At 44.8% G+C, this 27775-nt stretch overlaps 3 protein-coding genes across 8 annotated transcripts in view; all 3 read left to right on the plus strand.

The window, feature by feature from the left end:
• Positions 1-20440, plus strand: part of LOC146672355 (rho GTPase-activating protein 27-like) — a 42631-nt gene extending 22191 nt beyond the window's left edge. Inside the window, exons 4-22 of one of the 2 annotated variants that reach the window (XM_085404937.1) lie at positions 1201-1413; positions 4810-4959; positions 5035-5190; positions 5450-5515; positions 5621-5680; positions 5756-5851; positions 5931-6011; positions 6128-6193; positions 7774-7841; positions 7935-8016; positions 9734-9835; positions 9910-10032; positions 10111-10183; positions 10442-10558; positions 10959-11057; positions 14883-14960; positions 15156-15290; positions 16955-17060; positions 17358-20440. In XM_085404937.1, coding sequence (XP_085261063.1) covers positions 1201-1413; positions 4810-4959; positions 5035-5190; positions 5450-5515; positions 5621-5680; positions 5756-5851; positions 5931-6011; positions 6128-6193; positions 7774-7841; positions 7935-8016; positions 9734-9835; positions 9910-10032; positions 10111-10183; positions 10442-10558; positions 10959-11057; positions 14883-14960; positions 15156-15290; positions 16955-17060; positions 17358-17535 — 2049 coding nt within the window. In that variant the 3' untranslated portion in view covers positions 17536-20440. The remainder of the gene's footprint in view (positions 1-1200; positions 1414-4809; positions 4960-5034; positions 5191-5449; positions 5516-5620; positions 5681-5755; positions 5852-5930; positions 6012-6127; positions 6194-7773; positions 7842-7934; positions 8017-9733; positions 9836-9909; positions 10033-10110; positions 10184-10441; positions 10559-10958; positions 11058-14882; positions 14961-15155; positions 15291-16954; positions 17061-17357) is intronic. The other variant, XM_085404938.1, reaches the window with a different exon arrangement.
• Positions 20441-21188: 748 nt separating this feature from the next.
• On the plus strand, positions 21189-22262 carry dnaaf19 (dynein axonemal assembly factor 19). 2 transcript variants are annotated; one of them, XM_085404945.1, is made up of 3 exons: positions 21189-21314; positions 21611-21822; positions 21997-22262. In XM_085404945.1, the coding sequence occupies exons 2-3, from the start codon at positions 21677-21679 to the stop codon at positions 22097-22099; spliced, it is 249 nt and encodes an 82-aa protein (XP_085261071.1). In that variant the 5' UTR covers positions 21189-21314; positions 21611-21676; the 3' UTR covers positions 22100-22262. The 2 variants fall into 2 exon arrangements, with proteins under 2 accessions (XP_085261071.1, XP_085261072.1); XM_085404946.1 differs by having other exon boundaries at positions 21622-21822.
• A 3888-nt stretch (positions 22263-26150) lies between these two features.
• Positions 26151-27775, plus strand: part of abi3a (ABI family, member 3a) — a 266728-nt gene continuing 265103 nt past the window's right edge. The window contains exon 1 of one of the 4 annotated variants that reach the window (XM_085404941.1): positions 26151-27325. The gene's annotated coding sequence lies outside the window, so the exon portion shown is untranslated. The remainder of the gene's footprint in view (positions 27326-27775) is intronic. The other 3 variants (XM_085404939.1, XM_085404940.1, XM_085404942.1) reach the window with 3 other exon arrangements.

Here is a 27775-nt window from a genome sequence, read left to right on the forward strand (position 1 = left end):
CGCTCGCTCTTTGGACCCGTGGTCTTCTCTGCGCTCCTCTGTCTTGCAGAGTTGTGGGAACCCGGGACAGTGGCGCAGCTGCCCCTCTGTTGGTCTTCCTTGGTCTCTTGTGTTCTGGGGGCCTCTGGATGTCTGGAGTTTTGATCTCCTCCACACCTGCTTCATGCCCTGGAGGACGGGGCTGTGGCCCCCCCACACCCTCTAGCAGATCATTACATGAAGGAACCTTTTTTAAAAAAAAACAAGCGCGTCCATGCTCACAGGTGTACACACGGGTGATCACACCCACAAACTACACCCTTTTTGGCTCCTACCTCAAAGCACACTGTGTTCTGTTGATCTTACGTGCTGCACAATAATGTTTAATATTTAGTATTTACTGTCATATTCCCATATATCATTGTGATGTTGTTTATTCTATTACTCTTGTTCTCTGCTGCTTGCTTTCTTTTTTCTTTCTCAGCAGGTGATCCAGGTGATTGATATATGCATTTTTTTTTCTGCCCGTTCTGTTGGTTTTTGTCTTTTGCCCTTCTCCCCCGTCCCTCTTCTCAGCTGTTTCTCTTTCCCTCTTTCTTTCTCCCCTTCTTTCCCCCAGTCAAGTCTGTCCCGTATTCAGTAAGTGAAAATAAAATAAACAATAAAAGGTGAATCAAATGGACCATTACGGCAAGGCTGGGATGGTCAGTTTGGTAAAGTAAATCCGTTGGGCATCTTTCTTTGCCTTTAGACAACAATTCTGATGCAAAAGAGCCAAACGGGACAGGCAAAAAAAAAAAAAAAAAAAAAAAAAGAGGTGTGGGAACCCCGTAAACTTTATTAAAAACAGATTTTCGGCTTTCTGCAATGATTCTTTTCACTCTGAGGAGAAAGTTAGGCGGATGAAGCTGGATCTCCATCAGGATGATAACATCACCGCCATGCTGCCGTGTGTGGGTGATGGTTGGGGGTGGGCTTTAAATGGGCTCATAGTTGTCTGTGTTCCATAGTTTTATGACTTGAGGCTCTGAGGCGTGCAGCACAGAGCGCTCTGTCGTCCAGATGAAGAAGGAAGGACACGGCCGGTCGTCGGGTTATGTCACATGCAGGAGGTCTAAACACTGTGACGAATCCACGCTGTGAACATGTCACAGCTTCGGCTCAGAGTGTGTTGTTTTGTGTCTGACGGTGTGGTTGAAGAAATCCTCTCTCTCTCTGTAGGACCAAAGCTTGCCCGACCCTCTGTCGCCCATCTACGCCAACGTCCCATCTCTGAAGAAATTGGCTCCGCCTCAGGGCCCTTCTGGCTCCTCCCTCTCCTCTCCACCTCCCACAGACCACTCCCTCTCAACATCAGACCACAGCCCATCATCTTCTACCTCCTTGGGCATGACCAGCCCCAACTGCCCAGTCAGCGCACAGGACAGATTGCAGGTAAGGCAACCTTTGACCTTTCCAGGTGTGTTTTGAGTTCATGTTTGTGTTCGGGTCACTTAAACACCAAACGGAGATGAAGCAGCAGCGCCAAAAGACTCTGCATGAAAGGAATGTGAATGTAGACGAGAGCTAAACTATCAGGACAGATGAAAGAAGCTGACGTGCAGCTGAGGAAAAGAAGTGCAAGAACAGAGATGATGAGTGCGGTTCACATGGTGAACCCATACGCTTACAGGTTCAAATCGATATTTAGAAAAATGCAGGAATTCCTTCTAAAAGGAGTAAAATGGGTTTAAAATATTGAAAAGAGTGTTTGCATGATATATGGTTCATTTTCACAGGTTTCCTGTTTTATTGTGAAGAGCTTTGTAAGAGGAAGTGAATGTGGTTGTGATCGGTAGCGTGCTCTGACAGAAGTTTGTGCCAGTGTTCATGGATGGACTATCTGCTCCACGGTCTACGTGCACATTTCTGTGACATTTCTGCCCCACATCCACGAGCAGCTGCTCACTTCTGTTTCAGACGCCTCGCTCTGCACACGCGACTGTTTCTGTACAGACAACATGCCTCAGCTGTATCATGAGCCTGGCATCACGAAATAATGTTTACCTTCTGTGCAGTTTCCAACATCTTGTGATAAAAGTGAAAGTTCTCCGAGCTTTTCAGGAGCCGGACAAACAACACAAACTGAACGCTACACTTAAAGTCTTACTGAACACGAGGACACATCTGCAGTAGGCGTTTGGACTTGTGGATAAAAAAGTTATTTCAATCCAGGCACAGACTGAGAGTTGCCCATCCTCAGCCTTACTCTCTCCTTCCAACACTTTGCTCGTGTCCTGCATGAGACGTCCTTTCAGGTGACGCTGATAGTCCAGCAGCTGCAGGACGCCACGTCCATAAGCGACACTGCAGGTGTGGTAGAGAAGGCGGGGGCGCAGGACGGGCAGCTGAGGCTGCAGGAACAACATCTGGTTCTTTTCTTAACAGTGCATCAGGATTACAAAAAGAAAAGAAAGTAATTGCATTTACTGAGTTAAAGCTGCCATCGGGCAGCAGCCCTGGAGTTACTAAAACACTGGATTCAAAGCAGTGTGACAGCACAGGAAGTGACTGAAATCTAAATGAACTCGAAGGTAAACGACAGGTCAGACACCACGGCGGCATTAAAAGAGCAGCACTGGATAACACATAAAAGCTCAGCTAAGCTAGCATTAAACACACTAAGGAAGAGCAGAAATCTAAGATTTCAGAATCGGACGAAATCAGAAAAATCCATTTTGAGCGAGACGTAGATGATGTGTACGCTCGTTTCCTAAAACGATGATTGCTGGGAGTGACGTGACAGGAGACGACGGTCCAGACAGAAGAAGGGCTGAAGGCTGATGATGCACAGCTGAGGTAGTGCGCTTCATCATGCTGTAGCGACAGATTACACACCAATGTAAGTGGTCAACAAAGTTTAGTGATGGCAGCGTTACAAACAAAGCGTATCTGGAGAACATTTGTACGAATGGCTCGTTGGATTTCTCTGCCATCGTCACTCTGACCTTCCATTGTGTTCCACTCCAAACTCACCGCTGTGTGCAGCTCAGAGGTACTTAAAGTTTTATCAGCTGTAATATGAGCATGTGGCGTCTGTTCCACAGGGATCCGGTGACCAGTTACTGGACACCAGTTTGTCTTACTGGTTGAGCAGGCATCCATGAGCCCTGTGCCCCTTTCTCTCATGTCTGTAGCCAACTATCACTGTAGCCTGATGAGATTGTTTCAGGTGTCACATATGAGTCTAAGAGGTTTTATATATTTTATGTCGTCAGTATTTTTCTGTGAATTAGTGCAGCGGTCCCGACCCCCGGGCCACGGCCCGCTACCGGACCATGAGAGCGTAGACTCGGGTGTGAAATTTATGGTTTTCAGTGTGTGAATGTATGAATGTGTGTGTGGATGTGTGTGTGAATGTGTGGATGACTGGATGTGTAAAGCGCTTTGGGGTCCTTAGGGACTAGTAAAGCGCTATACAAAAACAGGCCATTTACCATATTTTATCGTTAACTCGGTTTGCCTGGGTCTTCCCAGAAAAAAAATATTTACACGTTACCATAGTGACCAGAGCATTAAGGGGCAGAGAGGATGTTACTCTGTTGTTGGTGCATTTCAGGAGGACGCTGCTAATAAAGTTACACAATCACACAGTGAATTCACGTTTATTATTATATTTACAAAATACCAGTTTTTGTCTTGGTCGTATCCTTTTATTTTGTTGTATTTATCCGCAACACCTTAAAGGCCGGTCCATGAAAATATTGTCTGACATTAAACTGTCCGTGGGGCAAAACACGGTTGGGGACCGCTGGATTAGTGAATTTGGTCCACAGCCACAGACAAGTTTTAACTTCTAGTGTGCAAACAGCAGAAGACAGGCCTGATCATCATTGTACAGAGCACGAACTACTTAAAGTTTGTATAAGTAATATTAAACAGTGGAATAAATAAACCAAAGGGTAGGAATTACACCCAAAGAACTGTATATAAAATTAAATCTATAAACAAATGGACTGATAAACACACACACACAAACATTATCACTCAGCTTAACTCAACTACCTCAAAACATTGAGACTGGACTGACTAATCAACACAAGCGCAAACACACTGACCTACACCACCAAACCATCGTACACACCAACCTGTAAATGCTCTTTCGCACAATATTATTACTGGACTTTCTGCACTAACTTCTTTACTTCCTAATTTTTGCTGCTACACTAAGGAATGTTTACTGTTCCTCCACTGCCTCAACTCATCATCACAAAACCTTTTTATTATGTTACGTTGTGTTTTTTTGTCACACTGTCACTTTGCTGCTCATGTTTGCACATTTGCACGTGCACTTTGTTGTCTGCTGTCTGTTAACAAAAAAAAAAAAAAAAAGGCTTCCTTAGATAGTTAGTTTTTGTTAATTTATGTTGTAATTTATGTTAGGTCAGTCTGTCTTGTCTCTGCTAGCAGCTAACTAGGCCTCTTAGTTAGCTAGTTTAGTGTTTTCTGTTAATTTATGTTGTAAATTTATGTTGCATGTAGCACCTTGGTCCTGGAGGAATGTTGTTTCGCCTCACTGTGTACTGACTGTATATGGTTGAAGTGACTATAAAGCCAACTTGACTTGACTTGAAATGAAGGATTTGTAAGTTTAGCAGAGGAATAAAGTAAAGCAGGAAAAATGTACAATTTCATTAAAAATACAAAAATGTGATTACAATGAAGATCAGAGTACAACACAGAACATGTAAGAGTGTGAAGGAGGAAAGCAGGAAGTATAAATGCAGTGACAACAACAAATCTGATGACAGAACCAAAGCAGACAGTCCTGCTGTGCTGACCTCTGTGCAGGGCCACACTGAGCAGGACAGCGGGAGGCAGCCTGGAACCAACCACATGAACAACTCTCGCAATCCTCCACCCGTGCCGGTTAGAGACCTGGACCGGTCCAAGGGAAAAGAAGGGGGTCAGCTGACCTCCATCTCCCCCGCCTCCTCTCAGGTTTGAATCACTGCCTTCATAACCCCCCAGTCCATTATCAGGTCCTCAAAGTGATGTCGTCGTGCTTCCCGTCAGGGCTCTGGTGGCTGGGAGAAGGTGTTTGATGAAGTCTCAGGGAGACCTTACTACTTCAACCGCAGCACACGAACCACATCCTGGAATTTACCTGAGCCATCCTCCCCGTCACCCCCACCTGGATCTGCAACCCACAGGAAGCACGAGGGCGGCCCGGTACGACCCAGTTTAAAACGATGACCAGGTTCAAAGTCAGAACAGAAACTAGAACAACAAACTTAGTCATTTTTTAAATTGTGAAATATGTCAAAATGTCACTTCAACAGCTGAAAAACTGAAATCCATCTGATATTTTATCAGCTGTATCAGGTGATGCTTAGTGAACAGGTGGTCTTTGTGTTAATGAGGATTCAGGGTTGTTTGATTAAAATGGTGAACTTCCTCCAATGACTCCTCTTACTCTGATTACTGAAAGCCTCCCCTGCCAGAGGAAGACTATCCTGTAGGCGACCATAAAGACAACAACGCCAACTTTAGAACGGTACCACACACACAGACTGAGCACACGGTTCATTGCCACCCATCAATGACAGTCCTTGGATTGTTCCGAATATTCTCCCACATTTGTGCCTTTTTCTCTCCACAGCATCCTCAGCAGAGCTTGGGCCTGATACCCAGAGCTCACCTGGACCTGAAGGATCCTCAGGTAATCAGTTGGTCAGCGCCATCTGTGTGTCTGCTTTTTATTTGCATTAATCCATTGGTTTGCTGACTGTTACAGATTCCCTCAGTGCCCCAAAGTCTGATGGGAAATGGAGTTTGTGAGGACGGAGCATCGCTGCAGGCCAGGAAGCTGAGAGTCAGCATGGGAGAAGACGTGAGTGAAAACTTTACGGTACAGCAACAACCTTTTTAGGCCTGCGTCACACAGACTTTAACTGGTTTCTGGGTTTCAGACGTGTTCCCATGGCCACCGGAGGAACTTCTCCGATCACACTGACATGATAAGCAGACACGCCTCCCCCGACAGTCCACAGGTAGACACTTACCTGTGTCACTATCACGGCTCCATTCATTCGCATTGACTCGCTCGTTCCCGCTCATCCATTCGTTCATTTGTCGATCTGATGTCATCCTGTTCTCCCCCATCAAGCTCTCTAATAGGTGCAGACTGAAGAGGAATCTGTCCAATCAGAGCACAGGGTCCAGCTCACAGCATGTAGGTCTTGGCACCTGATTGGCTGTTGGGAAGATTAGTGAAGGTTTCCAGTAGATGTGGTTCCACTAACTCATCACATTAACATCTTACTAACCACTGCCTGACGGGAACTTTTTGGGCAGTTCAGACTGACAGCGCCACCTGCTGTGCTTCCTCAGTATTACGTGTTAAACATTTAGAAAGATTTTTCCTGACACCATGAAGTTCAAGTGTGTTTATCGGTGTTTAGATTTTTACTGTAAGGCTGAATTTGCCCAGAAAGTTGCTCAGTGTTTCTCCACTAACCCTTAAATCGCTCAATAACACCGATCCATCACACATTAACGGGTCTGAGGGTCTGATTGGTCTCTTTCTATGGCCCTGCTGTTAGTTCTGGTAACTCCAGCATCTCTGACTGTGTCCACACTGGAGGCTGGTGTGCACACGGAATCAGACTTTGTCTACAGGTTCACACCACACTTTGGTGGTCCTCCTACTTCTCCTGTAGCCTCAGCAGACATTCCTGGCCTGATTCTATACACGAACGTAGCTGGTCTTTGACCTGCTGCTTCACTCACTCTGTGCAATGTTCAAAGGAGCACCAACAAATAAAACAGGAAACCACCTGCAAAGGAAACATGTGCACATTGTCCAGAGTTCATGAGGAAAATGGTTTAAGACATAAAAACTGAGAGCAGATGAAAAGAAGATGCTGCTGTGTGCATCCCAGTGTCCGTGAACACCCCATGTGCAGATGTGCAGATCGTCTCTGATGACGAGCCAAGGACCAAAACCAAACACTCCCAGAAATCTTGGACCCAATGCTAAAATCAACAAACGTTAAGTTTAATAGTTGCAGACTTCAAAGCAAGCTGGCCATTAACTATGACTCAAGCGGTAAGCTTACCAAAGGAGTTTACCCTCCCAGACACCACTCCATGTGTTACTGCCTCAAGCTAAACAACAAGAAGTGTGTGCATGACAACATTACATGAAGTAGAATTTATTAAAAACAAACTCACAGTAAGTTCTGCTGAATGAATAAAAGTCACCACACCTGGGCCAGCTTTTATCAAGTTGAAGGTACAGGTGTGCTGCATCAGCTGACCGCCTCGCAGAGAGGAGAGCATCAGCAGCACGAGGGCAGTGGGAGTTTCAAGGCTCAACCTTGATTAATGCATGAGTAACACAGTGGATTGTGAAAATGGCTGCTGTGGAGAAGCTTTGGTTCACGTGGTAGTAAAGTCCCTCCTGTGTTTCCTGAAAGCAAACTCCTCCTTTGTCAGATGAAAAGTTCAGTCATGTTTTAATTAGGGATGCAAAGAGGTCTCTCGAGGCCTTGTTTGTGTCCGTGAGGAGGTCCTCTGTCCGCCGAGAATGTTTTAGGTGTCCTTGAATAATCACATAAATCCTTGAGTTTGGTTCCTGGAAAGATTTTCAGGTATTTAAAAATGTTTCCAGCACTGATCAGACTGATGGATGAAATGAGACAGGCTGATAAAAGGCCTTTCATTAGACCCTCACCACTCCCGTGTTTGCAGAGGAGTCACATTTCAAAGCAGGTAACCTGAGGACTCAGCTGTGTGTCTGCATTCCTACAGGGACACCTGCTGGAGAAAGCAGGGATTCTCAACAAGACTAAAGTGGCTGAAAATGGAAAAAAGATCAGGTGAGAGCACAACAATTGTAAAGGTAAGGTGTGTGCTCGTATCTGTTCTGTGGGTTTTGTCGGAGGTAACTGTGTCTGCTGATTTTTGGACAGGAAGAACTGGAGCCAGTCGTGGACTGTCCTGCATGGAGGGATCCTCACATTCCATAAAGACCCCCGACCAGCCGGGAATGCAGTAAGAATCAGTTTACAGAGTCCAACAGGAGCTCAATCAGAATCAGAATCAGAATCAGAATACTTTATTGATCCCTGGGGGAAATTATTTTTTGTTACAGTGCTCCATTTTAAACCAACATTAAGACAAGACAGACAATACGCTAACTAAGAATAGTACAATATATACATATATATACATACATACATACATAAGTCACTTATAAATAAATAGTTGGAAAAGAAACATGTGTAGCTGTAGCAGCAAACAGTGTGTTAAGTGGATGCGTTGTACAGGGAGATGGCCACAGGCAGGAATGATTTCCTGTGTCGTTCAGTGGTGCTTTTCGGTAATCTCAGTCTCTCACTGAACGAGCTCCTGTGACTGACCAACATGTCATAGAGTGGGTGGGAGGTGTTATCCAACATTGTCTTTATCTTGGACAGCATCCGCCTCTCCGACACCACCTTGAGGGAGTCCAGCTCCATCCCCACAACATTGCTGGCCTTACGGATCAGTTTATTAAGTCTGTTGGCATCTGCGACCCTCAGCCTGCTCCCCCAGCATGCAACAGCATAGAGGATCGCACTGGCCACAACAGACTCATAGAAAATCCTCAGCATTTTCTGGCAGATGTTGAAGGACCTCAGTCGCCTCAAAAAATAGAGACGACTCTGGCCCTTCCTGTAAAGTGCTGTGGTGTTTTTAGCCCAGTCCAGTTTATTGTCAATGTGTACTCCAAGGTATTTATAGTCCTCCACAATGTCAACACTGACCCCCTGGATTGAAACAGGGGTCAAGTGTTTCCTGGTCTTCCTGAAGTCCACGATCAGTTCCTTGGTCTTTGCCACGTTGAGCTGCAGATGATTCTGCTCACACCACGTGACAAAGGACAAACACCCTAATGCACCTTCTGCCTCGAACCATTACTTGTGTTTTCTACTCTCTGTAGTAATAACATTTCTCAGGACTAAATACCTGAGAAATGTTTGGATTTCATATGTGGAAGACTTAGATTGATCTAATAAATGAACAAGGCAAACAGAGAAAAACTAACTTGTGAGAAGGAATTCAATGAGTTATTAAACACAAACAATACCGCCAGCATTAATAAATGGCTACGATATAGAAACTTTAGATTTCCATCCATGAATCATTGATCCTATTGTGCTATTAAACTATGGTGATGATGAGGAGGAGGAGGAAGGTAATAAAAAATAAAAAATCAACTTTATTTCTATTGCAAATAAAAATACAACAAAGTTGACCAAAGTGCTTCAGAGTCGGTCAGAGCAAAAGCACAAGACAGAATGAAAAGAAAGAGTTAAAAGGAAACAATATACAACTGTTTGAAACAAAAACTAGCCACGAAGTAACAAAGTAGTTTGAATCAAAAGCCAGACTAAAGTTTTAAGACGCAATTTAAAAGACTGGGTGGACTCGGAGGAACGAACATTAGGAGGGAGGTTATGATGAAGATGATGATTATGACGGCAATGAGGAGGAGGAGAATGAGGATGATGATGATGAGAAGGATGAGGATGATGATTACTTTTATTATTAGTCCTTATCCAGGTGAAAAAAATCTCATTGAGATTAAAAATCTCATTTCCAAGAGAGACCTGGCATCATGGCAACAAAAGTCAAAATACACGAACCACATGACTATATAACTTATTATAACTTATAATTATGACGGCCATGAGGAGGATGATGATGATGACTTGTTTTCCCTCAGAGCAAAGCGTCACAGATTGTTCCAGAATACACCGTTGAACTCAGAGGAGCTTCGGTGAGCTGGGCCTGCAAAGACAAGTCATCCAAGAAGAACGTTCTAGAGGTACTTTTTACCCCAGTTACATCAGCTTCCCTTCTTACCTGCTTGATGAAGACCACTGTGGTGTTTGTGTGCAGCTGAAGACACGTCAGGGCTGCGAGTATCTGATGCAGTACGACAAGGAGAGCATCATCAGCGACTGGCTCAAAGTGATCCAGGACACCATCGGACAGCTGGTGCCAGACGGAGCACACAGACCGGTAATCCTTCGAAGCCTCGTGCCTCGTTCAGGCTCTTTGTTTCAGAGCGAACTGGCTTACAGTGAAGTCTGCTTTCAGGACCAGGAGCACCTATCAGACAGTGAAGACGATGGTTCTTCAGACAAAGAGGACAAAGACAGGAGATCGATATGTGAGTCTTTGAACTTTAACCATCTCCAACATCTGTGCAGACTCGGCCTGATGAAGGTCTGAAGCATTAAAAGCTCAGGAAAGGAGCACAGGATGGCCCTGAGCGGAAACATGTTACCAGCTGGTGTTTCTGATGTCTTTTCAAAATGACCCACAGAGTGATGGAATAAGTTTATTAATAAGAACGTTTTATTGGCAGGTATTGCACAGTGGTTGTCATAGTAACACTGAACACTTTCTTCTTCTGCTGCATCTTCAGCGAGCAGGATCCCATCAGGAGCTGACACGGAGCAGACGCGAGTTCGGTCCAAACTGCGACGCTTCCTGCAGCGAAGGCCGACTCTGCAGAGCGTCAAAGAGCGAGGATACATCAGAGGTAAAAAGGCCTCCCGATCACATGCACCGACCTTTAAATGCTACAAACTGTGAATATCATTGACTTTTCTATCAGATGCAGATGTTTACCTGCATGAACCCGCTCAGTGATCCAAAGCTAACTCGCTACAACAACAGACTCACCTGTATATTCATTTGGTGTTAGTTTAATGAGTGAAATTAGCAGCTGAGTTAACCCATTTACATCAACATGTGCACAGCGCACGGGTAAATACAAGATCCAGAGATGAACAGAAAAACATAGTAAAACAGTAATGCATCCGAATATGAGTTTATCAAGAGTGAATCACGATGTAGACGATATGAAAACTGTAAAATGATGCTAAGCCTGATGACACAGAAACATGCAGCTCGTTGATCAGACTGGAAATGTCTTCCAGACAACGTCTTTGGCTGCCACCTGGACACTCTGTGCCACCGAGAACACAGCACCATCCCCAAGTTTGTGGAGAAGTGCATCAGGACAGTGGAGCGCAGAGGTGACGGAGGCACACATGTTACCCACGCGCTACAGGAAACGCACAACAAAACATCCCAAAAGGTTAACTGTTCATCTGGACGTAACGTTTTCAGTGTGAGAAACATTCAGATGAACAATCAACCTTTTGGGATTAGGTGCCATCATGGCACCGGATACCGGTACCCATCCCTATTTGGGATTGACTTACCTGGATGATTGAGCATGCATCAAGGCACATCAAAACGTGTGTTTACAGTGGGGCAAAAAAGTATTTAGTCAGCCACCGATTGTGCAAGTTCCCCCACCTAAAATGATGACAGAGGTCAGTAATTTGCACCAGAGGTACACTTCAACTGTGAGAGACAGAATGTGAAAAAAAAATCCATGAATTCACATGGTAGGATTTGTAAAGAATTTATTCGTAAATCAGGGTGGAAAATAAGTATTTGGTCACCTCAAACAAGGAAAATCTCTGGCTCTCACAGACCTGTAACGTCTTCTGTAAGAAGCTTTTCTGTCCCCCACTCGTTACCTGTATGAATGGCACCTGTTTGAACTCATCATCTGTATAAAAGACACCTGTCCACAGCCTCAAACAGTCAGACTCCAAACTCCGCCATGGCCAAGACCAAAGAGCTTTCGAAGGACACCAGGAAAAGTATTGTAGACCTGGGGCCCGTTCTTCGTACCTCGCTAAGTAAGTTAGCTGGATTAGATTGTTGACGTTTTCGCCTGATCTTGGATCGTTCGGTTCCCCGAAGCTCATCCGGGACTTGCTGTCATAGCAACAGAGCCGTAAGCGTAAACCTGCTCGGGAGCAGGTTTACTTTATGTAACCAGGATTAGATCGCGGCCACGCAGGTATGTCCGCTTCATTCATACGAAAGCAACAACAATATTCCACCACTGTTTCACCATAAATAAATAACATCAATGTAACTAAAGATAATGCAGCACCTGATTCTTTTATTGATTTCATACAGATACATACAGGTCATTTCCTAAAAAAGGGAAATGTACTATTAATCATTCTATTCCATGTATTTGATTATTTCAGATGTAATTCATATTTCAGAGTAGTAATAGTAAATTACTTCGTGTAATCAAGATGAGAGACCACGGCTATAAAAGCGAAGGTGGATTTGGGAAGCCTGTCGCAGCCATGTCCTGTCCGTTTACGCGAGCAGCCCATTGCGGAAGGTGCAAGATTGATAAGGAGAGTTTTCAGAATTCAGCGTATATTGCGGGACAGACAGGATCCTTTAGCTCAGCGCGACAGTGTGCTCATAGAGAGATATCGATTTTCCCGTGAGGGTATTATTCACTTAACCAACTTGTTGACGAGGGGGTGCAGGACCACCACCTGTCTTTGTTTGCTCTGCCCTTTTCTTGGTTGCTGTTATGAACAAACAAACAGATTATTTCAGGGTCTCTTTCCAAGAGACTAAAAGCAATATAAGTGATAAATATTACCATTCTGTAGCATATTCTTATATTTCACTTTTACTTGTTCCCATGTTCTAGTGGGTCCTGTTGTGGCTCTAATGTGAAAGAGGATATAATGTAATATAATATAATATAATATAATGTAATATAATATTGGATAATATAATGTAATATAATATAATAGATTTACCCTACCGCCTACTGGTGTTGGCCAGAGGGGCCGATGGCGCGATATGGCAGCCTCGCTTCTGTCAGTCTGCCCCAGGGCAGCTGTGGCTACAACCGTAGCTGCCTCCACCAGTGTCTGAATGCGAGAGTGACTGAATAATAATAATAATAATAATGGAGTGGATTTATATAGCGCTTTTCAAGGCACCCAAAGCGCTTTACAATGCCACTATTCATTCACTCTCACATTCACACACTGGTGGAGGCATTGTGGCATTGTAAAGCGCTATATAAATCCACTCCATTATTATTGTTATTATTAAATCACTTACGAGTTTAATTTGTCAGCAACTTCCTGCCAGCCCTCTCTCCTTGCTTTTGCAGCCTTTGCAGTGTTCCCTTGCGTTCTGATGAAACTCCTGAAATCCCTCACTCAAGGGTTCTTCCTCTGCTGCCGAAAAATACCGAGCGCGCTCCTTCGACATTTTCGCCGACCAATCAGAGGGTTGCCGATCAATGTTTCTACTATCGATGCGTAGCCCCTGTTAAGCCACCCAGTGATCTCACATTACTTCATCCAGCTGTACTAATCGTCAACAGCAGGTGTGTTCGGAGAACCGGATTAGCGAGCTCAAAGTTAGCGCGATGATTTGGTCTTGGATGTGTCATTTGATCTTGGATGTAGTGAGCGACGTACGAAGAACGGGCCCCTGCACCAGACTGGGAAGAGTGAATCTACAATAGGCAAGCAGCTTGGTGTGAAAAAATCAACTGTGGGAGCAATCATCAGAAAATGGAAGACATACAAGACCACTGATAATCTCCCTCGATCTGGGGCTCCACGCAAGATCTCATCCCGTGGGGTCAAAATGATCATGAGAACGGTGAGCAAAGATCCCAGAACCACACGGGGGGACCTGGTGAATGACCTGCAGAGAGCTGGGACCAAAGTAACAAAGGTCACCATCAGTAACACACTACAACGGCAGGGAATCAAATCCCGCAGTGCCAGACGTGTTCCGCTGCTGAAGCCAGTGCATGTCCAGGCCCGTCTGAAGTTTGCCAGAGAGCACATGGATGATACAGCAGAGGATTGGGAGAATGTCATGTGGTCAGATGAAACCAAAGTAGAACTTTTTGGTATAAACTCAACTCGTCGTGTTTGGAGGAAGAAGAATACTGAGTTGCATCCCAAGAACACCATACCTACTGTGAAGCATGGGGGTGGAAACATCATGCTATGGGGCTGTTTTTCTGCCAAGGGGACAGGACGACTGATCCGTGTTAAGGACAGAATGAATGGGGCCATGTATCGTGAGATTTTGAGCCAAAACCTCCTTCCATCAGTGAGAACTTTGAAGATGAAACGAGGCTGGGTCTTCCAACATGACAATGATCCAAAACACACCGCCCGGGCAACAAAGGAGTGGCTCCGTAAGAAGCATTTGAAAGTCCTGGAGTGGCCTAGCCAGTCTCCAGACCTCAACCCCATAGAAAATCTGTGGCGGGAGTTGAAAGTCCGTGTTGCTCGGCGACAGCCCCAAAACATCACTGCTCTCGAGAAGATCTGCATGGAGGAATGGGCCAAAATACCAGCTACTGTGTGTGCAAACCTGGTAAAGACCTATAGTAAACGTTTGACCTCTGTTATTGCCAACAAAGGTTATGTTACAAAGTATTGAGTTGTGTTTTTGTTATTGACCAAATACTTATTTTCCACCCTGATTTACGAATAAATTCTTTACAAATCCTACCATGTGGATTCATGGATTTTTCTTTCACATTCTGTCTCTCACAGTTGAAGTGTACCTCTGGTGCAAATTACTGACCTCTGTCATCATTTTAGGTGGGGGAACTTGCACAATCGGTGGCTGACTAAACACTTTTTTGCCCCACTGTATGTGTGTGTGTGTGTGTGTGTGTGTGTGTGTGTGTGTGTGTGTGTGTGTGTGTGTGTGTGTGTGTTAAGGCTCACATCGTGTTGTGATTTAATGGTTGAAGGTGGGTCAATTTCGCTCATTAGCTTGGATTTGTAGTCGTACTGAATCTAACATGATGTTGCAGCCATACAGCACTGAAACAGGGATTTATGGTGAAGTGTTGTGCAACAGAATTCAGATGTTGTTTTTGTCTAAGGTGGAAATGAAACAATTCTTAAAGGTGTAACCCAGCGACTGATGAACTGGACAGAGGTGTTTGTCTACTAACTGGCTTCACTCGCTGTGTTCAGGTCTGGACGTGGACGGGATCTACAGAGTGAGCGGAAACCTAGCCGTGATCCAGAAACTACGACACAAAGCCGACCACGGTAATGCGTCGCTGACTCAGTTCATGTTCGGTAACGGTCATGTGATTTCTCCCTGGATTCAAACGGTCTGATGGATCGTTCAGACCTGCGGCGGCAACACGAAGCTGTTCGCGTCTAACAGATGGATCTGAACCCAAAGTCTGTTTGATCTAAAGTTTGGTTTCAGAAGACTGAAGCTGTCCTCTGTTTCTGCAGAGGAGCACTTGGACCTGGAGGACGGACAGTGGGAGGAGATTCACGTGATCACCGGCGCTCTCAAGCTTTTCCTGCGGGAGCTTCCAGAGCCGCTGTTTCCCTTCAGCGTCTTCGAAAAGTTCATCGCCGCCATCCGTCAGTACACACGCTGTTTGACACATACATGTTAATACACAGCAAAGGAAATGTCACACACTGTACCAGACCTGCAGTAGCCCTGGTCTACTCGTGTTTTTATCTTATGTCTTTAACCCAGCTCTTACCTGAAGGAGGGTAAAGCTGGGCATACACTTTTTTTTTCAGTCGCGTTATTCAGCTCCTGCTCAAACTGCACGATTGACTCGCAGGGGTGAGAAGTTCGTAGGTCACGATGCAGGTCTCACACTATACGGCCCGATGCTCTGATGCGACCTGAGTGCTCACACTGTGCGTCCATAACATGAAGCTTATAACACAAAATCTGTCGCTCGCTCTGTCTTTCACTCACACAGACTCACATCGATCATCGAACATCAAACATCAGGCAGCTGTGATTGAGCAACAATGTAAATCCAACTGTTTTCACTCTTTCTAGACTCATTGGAACGGCGCATACATTTGCACACACACAGTTCCTCAGTGAAGCAGGAAAACCTGGGACATTACTTGCAGATCTCCATCTCTACATGCATCCTGACAATTCTGCAGTTTTTACATTATGATTTTACTCTAACGACACCACAAGCGTAGCCGGACGTACAGCAGGCTGGAAAAAGGGCCACTTTAACATCATCTGAACACAAGTCAAAGTTAAGAACCGACACAACTTACAGCACTGCGCATCACATCATCATCATCATCATCATCATCATCATCATCGCCAAGATCACTTTTCTAGATATGACCCAAGGATCTCACCACTCCAGGTCTGCTAAATAAAAAGATCCTCTGTAGTTAAAGCAATCGCAATAACTCTTTTTAGGGTTAAACAAAATATCACACTGGGCTCCATAACAGCACAAACTCTAAGTAATGATTAAGAACATCACCCACACAGTCATTTAACATGACATCAGGACACAAACTGAAGAGAACTGGAGACAATGTTCTGACTCCAGTTAGTAAACTTTTCTTACTCTTACAGCTCGTTGTGCTGAAGCTCATATTCCTTTGAATGAAGCAGACAGCATTCTTAGATTATCATTAACAATTTTCTCATGTTCACTTACGTTTTTGTGCAAACTCTTGGCTTTCCAGCACTAATAACATTAGCCTGCATTAAATATTTGCAAACTCGAACAGCTGAACACATCTGGAGATTTAATACATCACTGCTTAAAGATGAAGACTTTATTAAATATTTTTAAAAAGAGTGGACTCTATATTTAGACTATAATGACACTCCCGGAACATCAGCTCGTGTGGGACTAATAAAGGTTATCTTATCTTATCTTATGATGTGTTACTTTTTCTCCAAAACTCACAATCCAATCTCTCTGGGGTCATTGCATTGATAAACTCTTTTGCAAGAATATCAGATTACTCAATTTACTGGTCAAAATCTACAGTCCTTCCGATGAATTGCTCCTTCCATAATTCTTCTGCACGACTACATCTGATAAGTTGTAAATGTGCAGAGGTTGACCGAGCAGTCGACTCTTCCAGTCAGGTCTCCTGGTGTCACGGTGACCACAGAGAAACACAAAGTAACGAGATCGCAATAATCCCAGCACACGTTTGTGATGAGCGATACACCGAAAAGTGCCGTCATGCCTCTAAACTGTTGTAGTACAGAACCTTAGCTGTGTGTGTGTTTGCAGAAGTCCCAGACTACAGCCTGAGGGTGTCCTACATGAAGGATCTGGTGCAGACTCTTCCTCTACCGAACCACAACACCATGGAGCTGCTGTTCAGACACCTGCGAAAGTGAGTTTGCTCCGAGGCTTTATGAACCAGTGCAGACAGACAGCGGAGTGAGCAGTGCCCAAAACACTGCTAACTCGGCCAGCCTGCTCTCTGCCAGATAACCCCTAACAGTCCCAGTTACACACTGGGTAAGGGTGTAGAATGCACTGGATCATGGCAATGGTGAAATAGATCTGTAACTCCCAAATAATCAGTCAGCTAAAATAAAATTAGTCTGCAAGTAAAAACGAAGCGGCAGAGCATGAAGGTGATTAGGTCTGCTTTGGAAACAACGTGTATCTGTCTGTGCCTCTCCAGGGTGATCGAACACAAGGACTCTAACAGGATGTCGGTTCAGAGTATCGCCATCGTGTTCGGACCCACACTGCTTCGCCCCGAGACTGAGTCGGCAAATATGACGATTCATATGGTGTTCCAGAGCCAGATTGTGGAGCTCTTGCTCAACGAGTTCCCGACTGTTTTCTCAGAGAGCTAAAAGGAAACTCCTGGAATTTACTCTGCGTCCTGCGAGAACCCTCAGAGGACGCGAGTCTTCCAACACCCTCGAGGACATTGGACCTACACACCCCCTCCTCTCTGACCCAGGAGCCAAATGTGGGAATCTGAGAGGACCACCTGATACCGAGGGTTGGCTCTGAAACCTCTTCACTCCTCTTTAAAAGGAGCAGACCCAACCTGACGTTTTATTGGCACCTTAAAACCATCAAACATGTGACAACGACATCTTTTGCCAGACTTGTAGCTCTCTGGACCGAAACACAGGAACTGATCCTGGGTAAACCTCCAGGACAGGTTTGAAACCAGCATGTTTGTTTCTCCTTCAAGACAAAATACCAAAGTGGTGAATGTCCTGTTAAACCTCTGAATGCCTCACAGTAAACCAGACTGGTTCAGGACCCTTTGAGAAACTCGTGGAACTCTGAACTCATCTTCTGTTGCCTTTTTGTTTTGTTTTTTCACTCTGTGGATGTTAAACTTTGACCCGGGACCTGCTGGCTGTGTTGCCTAGACCCAAAAACCCTTTTTATAAATTTCATATATATAAAATGTAAATGCTGAGTATATCATGTCGGCATCTCAGCATCACGCCTTAAATGAGCTAAAACACAGCAGAACAAACAGTATCCTGATTGAATGGCACCGTCTCAGGATCCTGTGCTTCTTCACTGTACAGACACGATCCTTCGAAGTATTTTTAAATTTTCAGACCCTCCTCTGCAGATGACTGGAAATTTACCTTCAAGGTATGACTTGGTGTGACTTTCTGGTTCACAGAAAGTCACACCAACCCAAAGAGGGTGTACAGAGTCTCCCTGGCAGACTGTGGAGAGCAGCTGCACATGTGATCCTGAGAATCTCCATCCACCTGTTCAGGTATATCTACCAGAGCAGCCACCACTGCGCTGCATTCACTGATGCTGGGAAACAGATTCACACGGCAAAATAATTTTCTACATCAGTGTTGATACCATGAGTATGTTTAAGTTAAATAAAACATGCAACGTATTAAACACTGGATCAAACTCTAGACTTTATGATGTGATGATCATAAATATGGAGCTTCATCAGCAGATGGAACATTATAGAAAACGCATGTGAAACGCTCGACTCCGAACGAGAGGCAGAAGCTTTATCGACTGTTAAACTGTAGATCTGAGTGAAGGGAGGCTCCACTGAACACAGAACAAAGGATTTAAAACTACATGACGGCCAGGGGTGGATTTTACAGGACAGTTCTTACTGTTGTAAATAGTTATGTATGTTTTTATAGCAGTGAGTTTCTATGCACTACAGATGCAGAACTAAGTTACTTTGTTAGGGAAGATATTCCTTTCATATTCCTTTCTGTACAAGAGGGCATTTTCCTGACTTTAGTTTGAAATAAACTGTCGTGTATGACGGTGTCCTGCTGGGTCTGCTTCTCTTCAACACACCCAGAAATCAAACACATCAAACTCTTTATTTAACACAAATTCACCAAAGGACTAAAACCACAACCCCAGACAGAAATATAACCTGCAAAGATGGCTGCTAAAGCCTCGACAAGCCAAAGTGTGAATCATCAAAGGTCAACAAAGAGCTGAAGCTTTGGTGGGAGGACTCACAGATGTGCTGCTCCACGCTTGGTTACTGGCGTTCCTGGCATCATAACAAAAATGACCAATCACAGTGCAAGCTAGCAAAGCTTCCATCAGCAAGTTGCATTAGCCCAGCTAGCTGCCTGTTAGTAACTTTGTTCGCATTGTGTTGTCCGTAGTCAGTAGCCGCTGTCCCAGTTTATTTGCATAATGTGATTTCATTGGCTAACAGCCGCTGAATAAACACGAATAAAAGACAAGAGCAGTTAGAAATCTCAGGTTTTCAGATCCTTTGTTGTGAAACTGTGTGTCATACATGCTGTATCGCCTCTTTGTGTTATTTGGGAGATGTGATCATGGTAAACTGTTACCATGGTACCAGCTGCTCGTCGGACGATGCTCATCTTCTGCGGTTTCAGCTGAGACAGTGATGTGGATTGTCGAGCTGCATTGGACCTGAGGGTGTAAAATAAGACTCGTCAGAAGCTTTCACATCATGATCAGCAGCTGCTTCATTCTTGTGCTTCAGAAATATGTGAACAGGTTCTTCTTCTTCTCTGAGCGCTTACAAAAACGACACAAAACACCTGAGCTGTGAATCCTGATCAGTCTGCAGCAGATTTTACTTTTCAGGAAAATATTCACTAAAAAACTCTTGAGTACAAATGTTTGTTCATGTTAGTGCATCAACAACAAAGGTGGATATCAAATCTTTGACCTGTTTTACTTCATAGGAACAATTTAAGGAAGGAGTCATCTCATTCAGATCTCAGTCTTCGTTAAGAAGGCATCAGCTTAAAGTGCTGACCCGATAACATCCCACCCAGGATATAAAAGACTTCCTGCTTCCTGCAGTGGAAAACTCTCTGAAAACAAAGAAACTTTCAGATTTAAATTATCAGATTAAATCAGGCCAGGAAGAGCTGAGCTGCTCCTGTGCTGTGGGTTCACCTGTGTTGTTGCTCATGCATTCCAGACTCTCAACTAGGTCGTGCCTCCCCACCTTCTCCAGCACAGACTTGTCCACCTGCAGAGCATCATTGCTGTTACTGTCCACCTCTGCTCAGGACAGCGTTAGGACGACTCTAGTTAGTAAAAAGGTTCTTTGTGCCAACATACGTCAGTGTGCTGAATAACGAGATGCTGGGATGTGTATTGTTGCGCTGAAGTTTTGTATATGTACATATGTACATACATGTGTAAATATGGGTTGATATGAAGTGACTCGATTGATCCGTTGATGAACTGGAAACAAATTTCCATCGATATGGAAAATAAAGTTATTCTATGCTATCGTTCTGATCCAGGTGCAGTGGATTTATCTGGGCTGCAGGGGGCGCCAAACTTCACACACAATAAAAGATTCTTAATGAAATATTTCAGGTGTGATGTTAACTGTGATTAATGGAATACTTCATCAGCTCCTTCCTCATAACATACTGCCTGAAATAAAAACTGCACCACCACAAAAACCAGAGACGAGAGAAGCTGCAGAATAAGCAAACACCAGCATTTCTCTTCCTGTTCACGGCACTGAGTTCGACCTGCAACGCGAACACCTTCATCTTGTCTAATGTGATCGCCTTTAACATTCTTAGTTCGTAACTTCTTACAATGAATTGTGCCACAAGGCTCAGTTGACTGCATGTTTCATTTCTTTACGATTGTGTGCTACATATACACTATATATGACATATAAAATACATAAACCTATGAGATGTTGCATAGAAATATTACCTTATCAGCTAATATTACTGAAGTAGAAAGTGTGGAAACAGTGGAGGCTTCGTTATGGCTTCCTGTTTGGTTTATAAGTCACTGTGTGATCACGGTGATCCTGATCCTGTCCAGATTCGTCCGGATCACAATCATCATGTCTTTCTCTTATTTATTTTTTTAAATATTTCTCCTGTTTAATATTTATATTTTATTCCAGCACAGATGGTGTGGCGCGCTATTCTGTTCTGTTTTGTACAGGCGGATCCCAGCCCTGCAGTTCCGCCAGCGGCCACAGGCGGCAGCAGCGAGCTGACATCGCTCAGAGAAGAGGAGAAGAAGACACGAGCGGCGCGTCGTCATGGAAACGGTTTGTTTTCGATCAGAGACGAGAGAGTTCACGGAGGGAGTGAGAGCGCCTGAGTTTAGGTGAACACAGAGAGGATTCAGGCTGTTACAGGTGAGCACTGACGACAGACTCGAGCTGCGTTCAGGACCCGGTCGTGTTTTCAACTTCCGCTGGATCAAAGCTGCTTTAGTTAGCAGCTGTGAGGTCACGTGACCAATAACCGTGTACACTATTAGATCGGTGTAGCTGATGTGATGCCACGTTGTGATGTCACCGCTGTTTGCACCGTGGTGTGAGCTGCAGCAGAGGGAGGAGGGCTTTATGTGACCTATCTGCTTTCTTATTAGAATTCCATCAGAAGTGATCTTAGGCTCACTTTTATTTTTCTGCATTTCTGATGATCTCAGTACTTAAACAGGAAGTTCAGTCCGTGACTTACAGGAAGTCAAGAAGCTGTGAGACATCATCAGGAGATGGCAATGTCACAGTGTGACATCATCGACTTCTCTGCATTGGAGAGAGAGCTGCAGGTGGCAGTCGAGTCTGAGCGGCGACATCAGCGTGAGAACGACGCCAAGCTGAGAGCCGTCTGCCAGAGAGCGTCCTACGACCAGTTCAGGTAGGCGGCTCCTGGAGAGGCCTGGACCTCTTTCAAAGCATTTCCAGGGTCTTTGGATGAGTTCCAGGAGATTTTGAGCTTTGGTTGGCGAGGCCTGCTGAGTCCAGCAGGGCCCTGGTCAGTGATGCTTTAAAGGTTTTTCTCACAGCTGGGTGTGGTTTATATGCCCCTCAGAGACCTGGTCCTGGCCTGCCACATGAAGCCTCTGGAGAAGAAAGATAAAGACGGCGCACTGCGGAAACAGCCCTGGAACCCCGTCGCCCCGAGCAACAAGTGATGTCCACTCACCTGGACCAGCGTGGACTGACACGCTGTAGCCCACAGAGTCTTTTATAGTCCTGCTGTGATGTCAGAACATGTGACACATGATGAAAGCTGTAAACAGGAAAAGAGATCAGATGTAACAATTCATCATTTCTAATAAACCTGAAGAACGTGAACCATTCTCCCAGCATCACTGACTCCTACACCTGTCCACTCACCTGTGAGCTGTGGACGTCTTTCACTGTACTGACCCAACAGCCCGGTGGCGCCTGTGTCCGGCAGCCTCGCCTCTGTCAGTGCGCCCCAGGGTGGCTGTGGCTACAATGTAGCTGCCATCACCAGTGTGTGGATGTGTGGATGAATGGGTGGATGACTGGTTGTGTAAAGCGCTTTGGGGTCCTTAGGACTAATCAGAATCAGAATCAGAATACTTTATTGATCCCTGGGGGAAATTATTTTTTGTTATTTTTTGTTACAGTGCTCCATTTTAAACCAACATTAAGACAAGACAGACAATACGCTAACTAAGAATAGTACAATATATACATATATATACATACATACATACATAAGTCACTTATAAATAAATATTTGGAAAAGAAACATGTGTAGTTGTAGCAGCAAACAGTGTGTTAAGTGGATGCGTTGTACAGGGAGATGGCCACAGGCAGGAATGATTTCCTGTGTCGTTCAGTGGTGCTTTTCGGTAATCTCAGTCTCTCACTGAACGAGCTCCTGTGACTGACCAACATGTCATGGAGTGGGTGGGAGGTGTTATCCAACATTGTCTTTATCTTGGACAGCATCCGCCTCTCCGACACCACCTTGAGGGAGTCCAGCTCCATCCCCACAACATTGCTGGCCTTACGGATCAGTTTATTAAGTCTGTTGGCATCTGCGACCCTCAGCCTGCTCCCCCAGCATGCAACAGCATAGAGGATCGCACTGGCCACCACAGACTCATAGAAAATCCTCAGCATTTTCTGGCAGATGTTGAAGGACCTCAGTCGCCTCAAAAAATAGAGATGACTCTGGCCCTTCCTGTAAAGTGCTGTGGTGTTTTTAGCCCAGTCCAGTTTATTGTCAATGTGTACTCCAAGGTATTTATAGTCCTCCACAATGTCAACACTGACCCCCTGGATTGAAACAGGGGTCAAGTGTTTCCTGGTCTTCCTGAAGTCCACGATCAGTTCCTTGGTCTTTGCCACGTTGAGCTGCAGATGATTCTGCTCACACCACGTGACAAAGGAGTCGACCACAGCCCGGTACTCTGTCTCATCATCCCTGCTGATGCATCCAACCACCGCAGAGTCATCAGAAAACTTCTGAAGATGGCAGGTCTCTGTGCAGTGGCTGAAGTCTGTGGTGTAGAGGGTGAAGAGGAAGGGGGAGAGGACAGTCCCCTGTGGTGCCCCTGTGTTGCTAATCACCTTGTCAGACACACACTGGGAGACGTACATATTGTGGTCTTCCTGTCAGGTAATCAACAATCCAGGACACCAGAGAAGCATCCACCTGCATCGCTGCTAACTTATCACCCAGGAGGGTCGGCCTGATGGTGTTGAAAGCACTGGAAAAGTCAAAAAACATGACCCTCACAGTGCTCGCCGGCTGGTCCAGATGGGTGTAGACACGATTGAGCAGGTAGATGATGGCGTCCTCAGTTCCGAGACGAGGCTGATAAGCGAACTGAAGGGGATCCAGATGTGGTCTTACTATGGGTCGCAGCTGGTCCAGGATGAGCCTTTCCAGGGTCTTCATGATGTGGGAGGTCAGTGCCACGGGCCTGTAATCCTGGGGGCCACTGGGACGAGGCGTCTTTGGTACAGGGACGAGGCATGATGTCTTCCACATCACCGGGACCCTCTGCAGACTCAGACTCAGCATAAACAGTTTATGAAAGACTCCACACAGCTGGGGGGCACAGGCCTTGAGGACAAGGGGACTCACTCCGTCTGGTCCAGCAGACTTGCCTGAGTGAAGTCTCCTCATTTGCATCTCAAAAGGACTAGTAAAGCACTATAGAAATACAGGCCATTTATCATTTACTGACCCAACACTGAGGTCAGAGGTCATCAGGTAGTCGTGCAGGTAGCCCCACCCTGAGAGCGTAACAGTAGCAGATCAGGTGTGGACAGGTGTGCAGTTCTGTGTTTCTTCTGTCCTCACTCCTCTGATTTCAGATTCTCACACTGAGCAGCAGGGGGCGCTCCAGACCCACCGCTCAGCTTCATCTCTGGATGAAGGCTGAGCACTAACAAGCGTGACAGAGCGAAACCGCTCACATGTGACCAACTGTGAAAGACACTGAGATGAGTTTTTATTACAGGAAGTGAAAAATGAAAAGTAAGTCACTATAAATACAACAGACTCTGTGATATCAGCTCATGTTCTGTCTGTGAAGGCTCTCAGTCATCCAGGTCGCGGTGATCTAAGGCAGCGGTCCCCAACCCCCAGGCCTCGGACCGGTACCGGTCCGTGAGTCGTTTGGTACCGGGCCGCGAGAGTTGAAGCTCAGATGTGAAATGTATAGTTTTCAGGGGTTTTATCGGTTTTCAGCGTTATTTTGTTATCGTTTTTATCGTTATACTCGTTTGTCCTGGGTCTTTTCACGTGTGTTATGAATAAATGTTCTTTTTTTTTTTGTGCGGGTACCAGTTTTATTTTGTGGTATTTATCCACGACACCTTAAAGGCCGGTCCATGAAAATATTGTCGGGCATAAACCGGTCCGTGGCGCAAAAAAGGTTGGAGACCGCTGATCTAAGGAGCTTGGAAGAAACGCGACTGGACATCTTTAAGCTTGTGCAGACATTTCTTCACAATCAGGACACTTTGATAATTCCAAAGGAAATTATGTATCCGACAAGCTTCTTCAGTACCAAAAGCAAATGATCAACAGTGGGTCATGACTCACTGACCTCAGTAGAGGTCAGTAGAAGATGTGAGTGGGTGTTAAGGTGTCTGTGAAGGGTCTCAAACTGGATTATAGATGGCAGACATTTGGTGTCCAAAGATGGTCGCTCACAGTAGACATTAGGGATGACCGATACCACTTTTTTGGAAACGAGTACGAGTACTTCAGAAAATGTGGTATCGAGGCCAATACCAGATACCGGCATTGGTATCGGTGCATCCCTACACAGCAAAATCTCCAGTGTTAAATTAACACTGGAGAGTGTCTATATGGGTCCACACCTCTGAGTGTTAAATACAACACTGTTGAGTGTTAAATTAACACTTTTGACAGTGTTATATGTTTAAAAGCAACTTAGTCAGTTTTGAAGATTAACAATGGCTAACACTGAGCAGTGCTGATTTTCTAACACTGGAAAATAACTCAAAATGTTAGAAATATTCCAGTGTTAATTTAACACTGGAGATTTTGCTGTGTAGTAGACATCAGTGTTGGTCAAGTTACTTGAAAAAAGTAATCAGTAACTAATTACTGATTACTTCCCCAAAAAAGTAATCCCGTTACTTTACTGATTACTTATTTTCAAAAGTAATTAATTACTTAGTCACTTAGTTACTTTTAAAAACACGATTTACACCCTGAATAGGTGATAAAGCGATAGATCTTTCAGCCCAATTCTACTTTTTCTACATAATCCATCATACAAAATGTAATCAAATGGAAAAGTCTCTTTTTAAAACTTGTTTTATTAGTTTTAATCTTTTAACTTTATGCATCAAACAAAAATTTAATTATCTGCAACATTCGCTGACTGGAAGAAATTAGTTTAATATTTAAACCTATTTTCTGCACATTCCGGCACATAAAATAAAATATTTTTTGTGTTTACACTCAGTCTTTCAAATAGATGCAAGTAAAACACAGCAGAAAATAAATAAAGTCAAAGACTCAGCAGTCCTGTTGCTCTATTTTCACCTGTAAAGCAGGAGTGGGGTAGGCGGAGGTTTACCCTGGTGCAGGTGTGCCGCGGTCAGTGGAAGAATCCGCGAGTTTCTCTGTGAGTTTCCCATTACGTCGTAGCTACTCGGTGCTTGTTTGGAAGTTTAGGGGTTTTTTCGCTGTAAAAAGAAGTTTTCTTCCCACGCACAGCGGACACTAATGTTTTTGTCACTTTGTATGGAATCAAACTCAAAGTAAGGTCAGTACTTCCACGCTTTAAACGCTGCACGCTCATACTCTCTCCCGCACTCGATATATGATCCACTGTTGATCTGCACACAGCTGTTGTCACTAACGTCACACTCGCTTACGTCACTGTCGTGAGACATTCTCGCAAAAAATATCACGGTTTTAGTAACGCAGCGTTCCTACGGGAAAGTAACGGTAATCTAATGACCGTTTTTGCAATAGTAATCCCTTACTTTACTCGGTACTTGAAAAAAGTAATCAGATTACAGTAACGCGTTACTTGCATTACTGCCCATCTCTGGTAGACATAGATGCTTCCTTCACTCCTCTTTCAGACCATCTGTCCTCTCTGTCCAACAGGTAAACATTGGCATCCTCAAAGAGTGACCTTTGACCTTTAGATGCAGATGGACTGCTGAGTCTTGTCCCGTGGAGGTGGCTCTTCTATGTTGTGGCTGTTTGGTGTCTCCAGTGTAGTCTGAGCACTCCTCGCTGCTCTGCACAGCTACGTTGTTGAGTTTGTCTTTGTGATGAACCAGTTTATGTCTTTGTGTGTTGCTGGGTCTGAAGTACACTGGCATGTCGTGCTTGGAGAAGACTCCCCTGAGTGTCTCTGATAAACCTCAGTCAGTGATCACGATGATGTTTTGTTTCTCCATAGTTGGTGTCTGATCTTTTTTACTGTGGATCGTTTTTTCTAATGCACTCTGATAACCCTGCTACAGTCTGTTACTGTTATTAATACTTTCACTTTGTTTCATAGCTTTTGAAACATCTTGCCCAGCTTAGTTTTTCCTAAATTGTAACTTATGTCCTCACGCTGATGTGAAACGGGAAGTGGTTTATACTGAGCAGGTCTGCACACAGAGGTGCAGATGGGCGCAGGAGTGCTGCCTCTCACCCATATGTGGAAACTGAAGTGGGGCCGGTCTGGGTGACGGCTGTTGTTGGTGGCCCGGTACAGCAGAGGAGTGAGCCCTCGCGCTGTCACACAGGATCTCTGTGTGCTCAGCGCTGCAGCAAACATGAAAGTTGGAGCTGCACGGTGAAGTTTCACAGAATCACATGGGAGGAGGCTTCATCACAGCTCCGGCTCATCAGACGGCTGCTGGTGACTTTCTGCACTTTTCTTCAGGTACGGTTCTTCCTCTATGGTTGTGAGATATAAATCTGCTGCTTTCTGTGTGTTATTCAGATCAATATTCTAATATATTGATCAGCGTGCCTTCATCAGACTCAAACTGATTTATGTTTTAGAGTGACTGTCCCTCACACCTACAGTCACAGCACGTCAAAGGAAAGACGTTTTTCCACTGCACTCTGATTAACAGCACGCTGTTTGGCTCAGATGGTCGAGCAGAGCAGCTACTGATCGAACGTTGGTGGTTCAATCCTTGGCTTTCCCAGTCTGCATGCTAAATATCCTTGGGCTAGATAGTAACCCCAAGTTGGCCCACGGTGCGTGACTGTAAATGTTGGTGAGATTGCACTTGAGGTTAGAAGTGCTTATATGAATGGGTGAATGAGGCATGTTGTATACAACGCTTTCAGTACTCCAGGAGAGCAGAAAAGCGCTATATAAGAA

The sequence above is a fragment of the Rhamphochromis longiceps genome, linkage group LG4, assembly GCF_057381845.1.
Source record: "Rhamphochromis longiceps isolate RC_006_pf linkage group LG4, R_longiceps_female_GT1.1, whole genome shotgun sequence".
Taxonomy (NCBI): domain Eukaryota; kingdom Metazoa; phylum Chordata; class Actinopteri; order Cichliformes; family Cichlidae; genus Rhamphochromis; species Rhamphochromis longiceps.

What these genes read in the sequence shown, in the direction of transcription:
- dnaaf19 (XM_085404945.1), top strand. Translation starts at nt 21,677, where the DNA reads ATGGCAATGTCACAGTGTGACATCATCGACTTCTCTGCATTGGAGAGA. An exon ending in GCGTCCTACGACCAGTTCAG is followed by an intron (nt 21,823 to 21,996) that starts GTAGGCGGCTCC and finishes TATGCCCCTCAG; the next exon opens with AGACCTGGTCCTGGCCTGCC.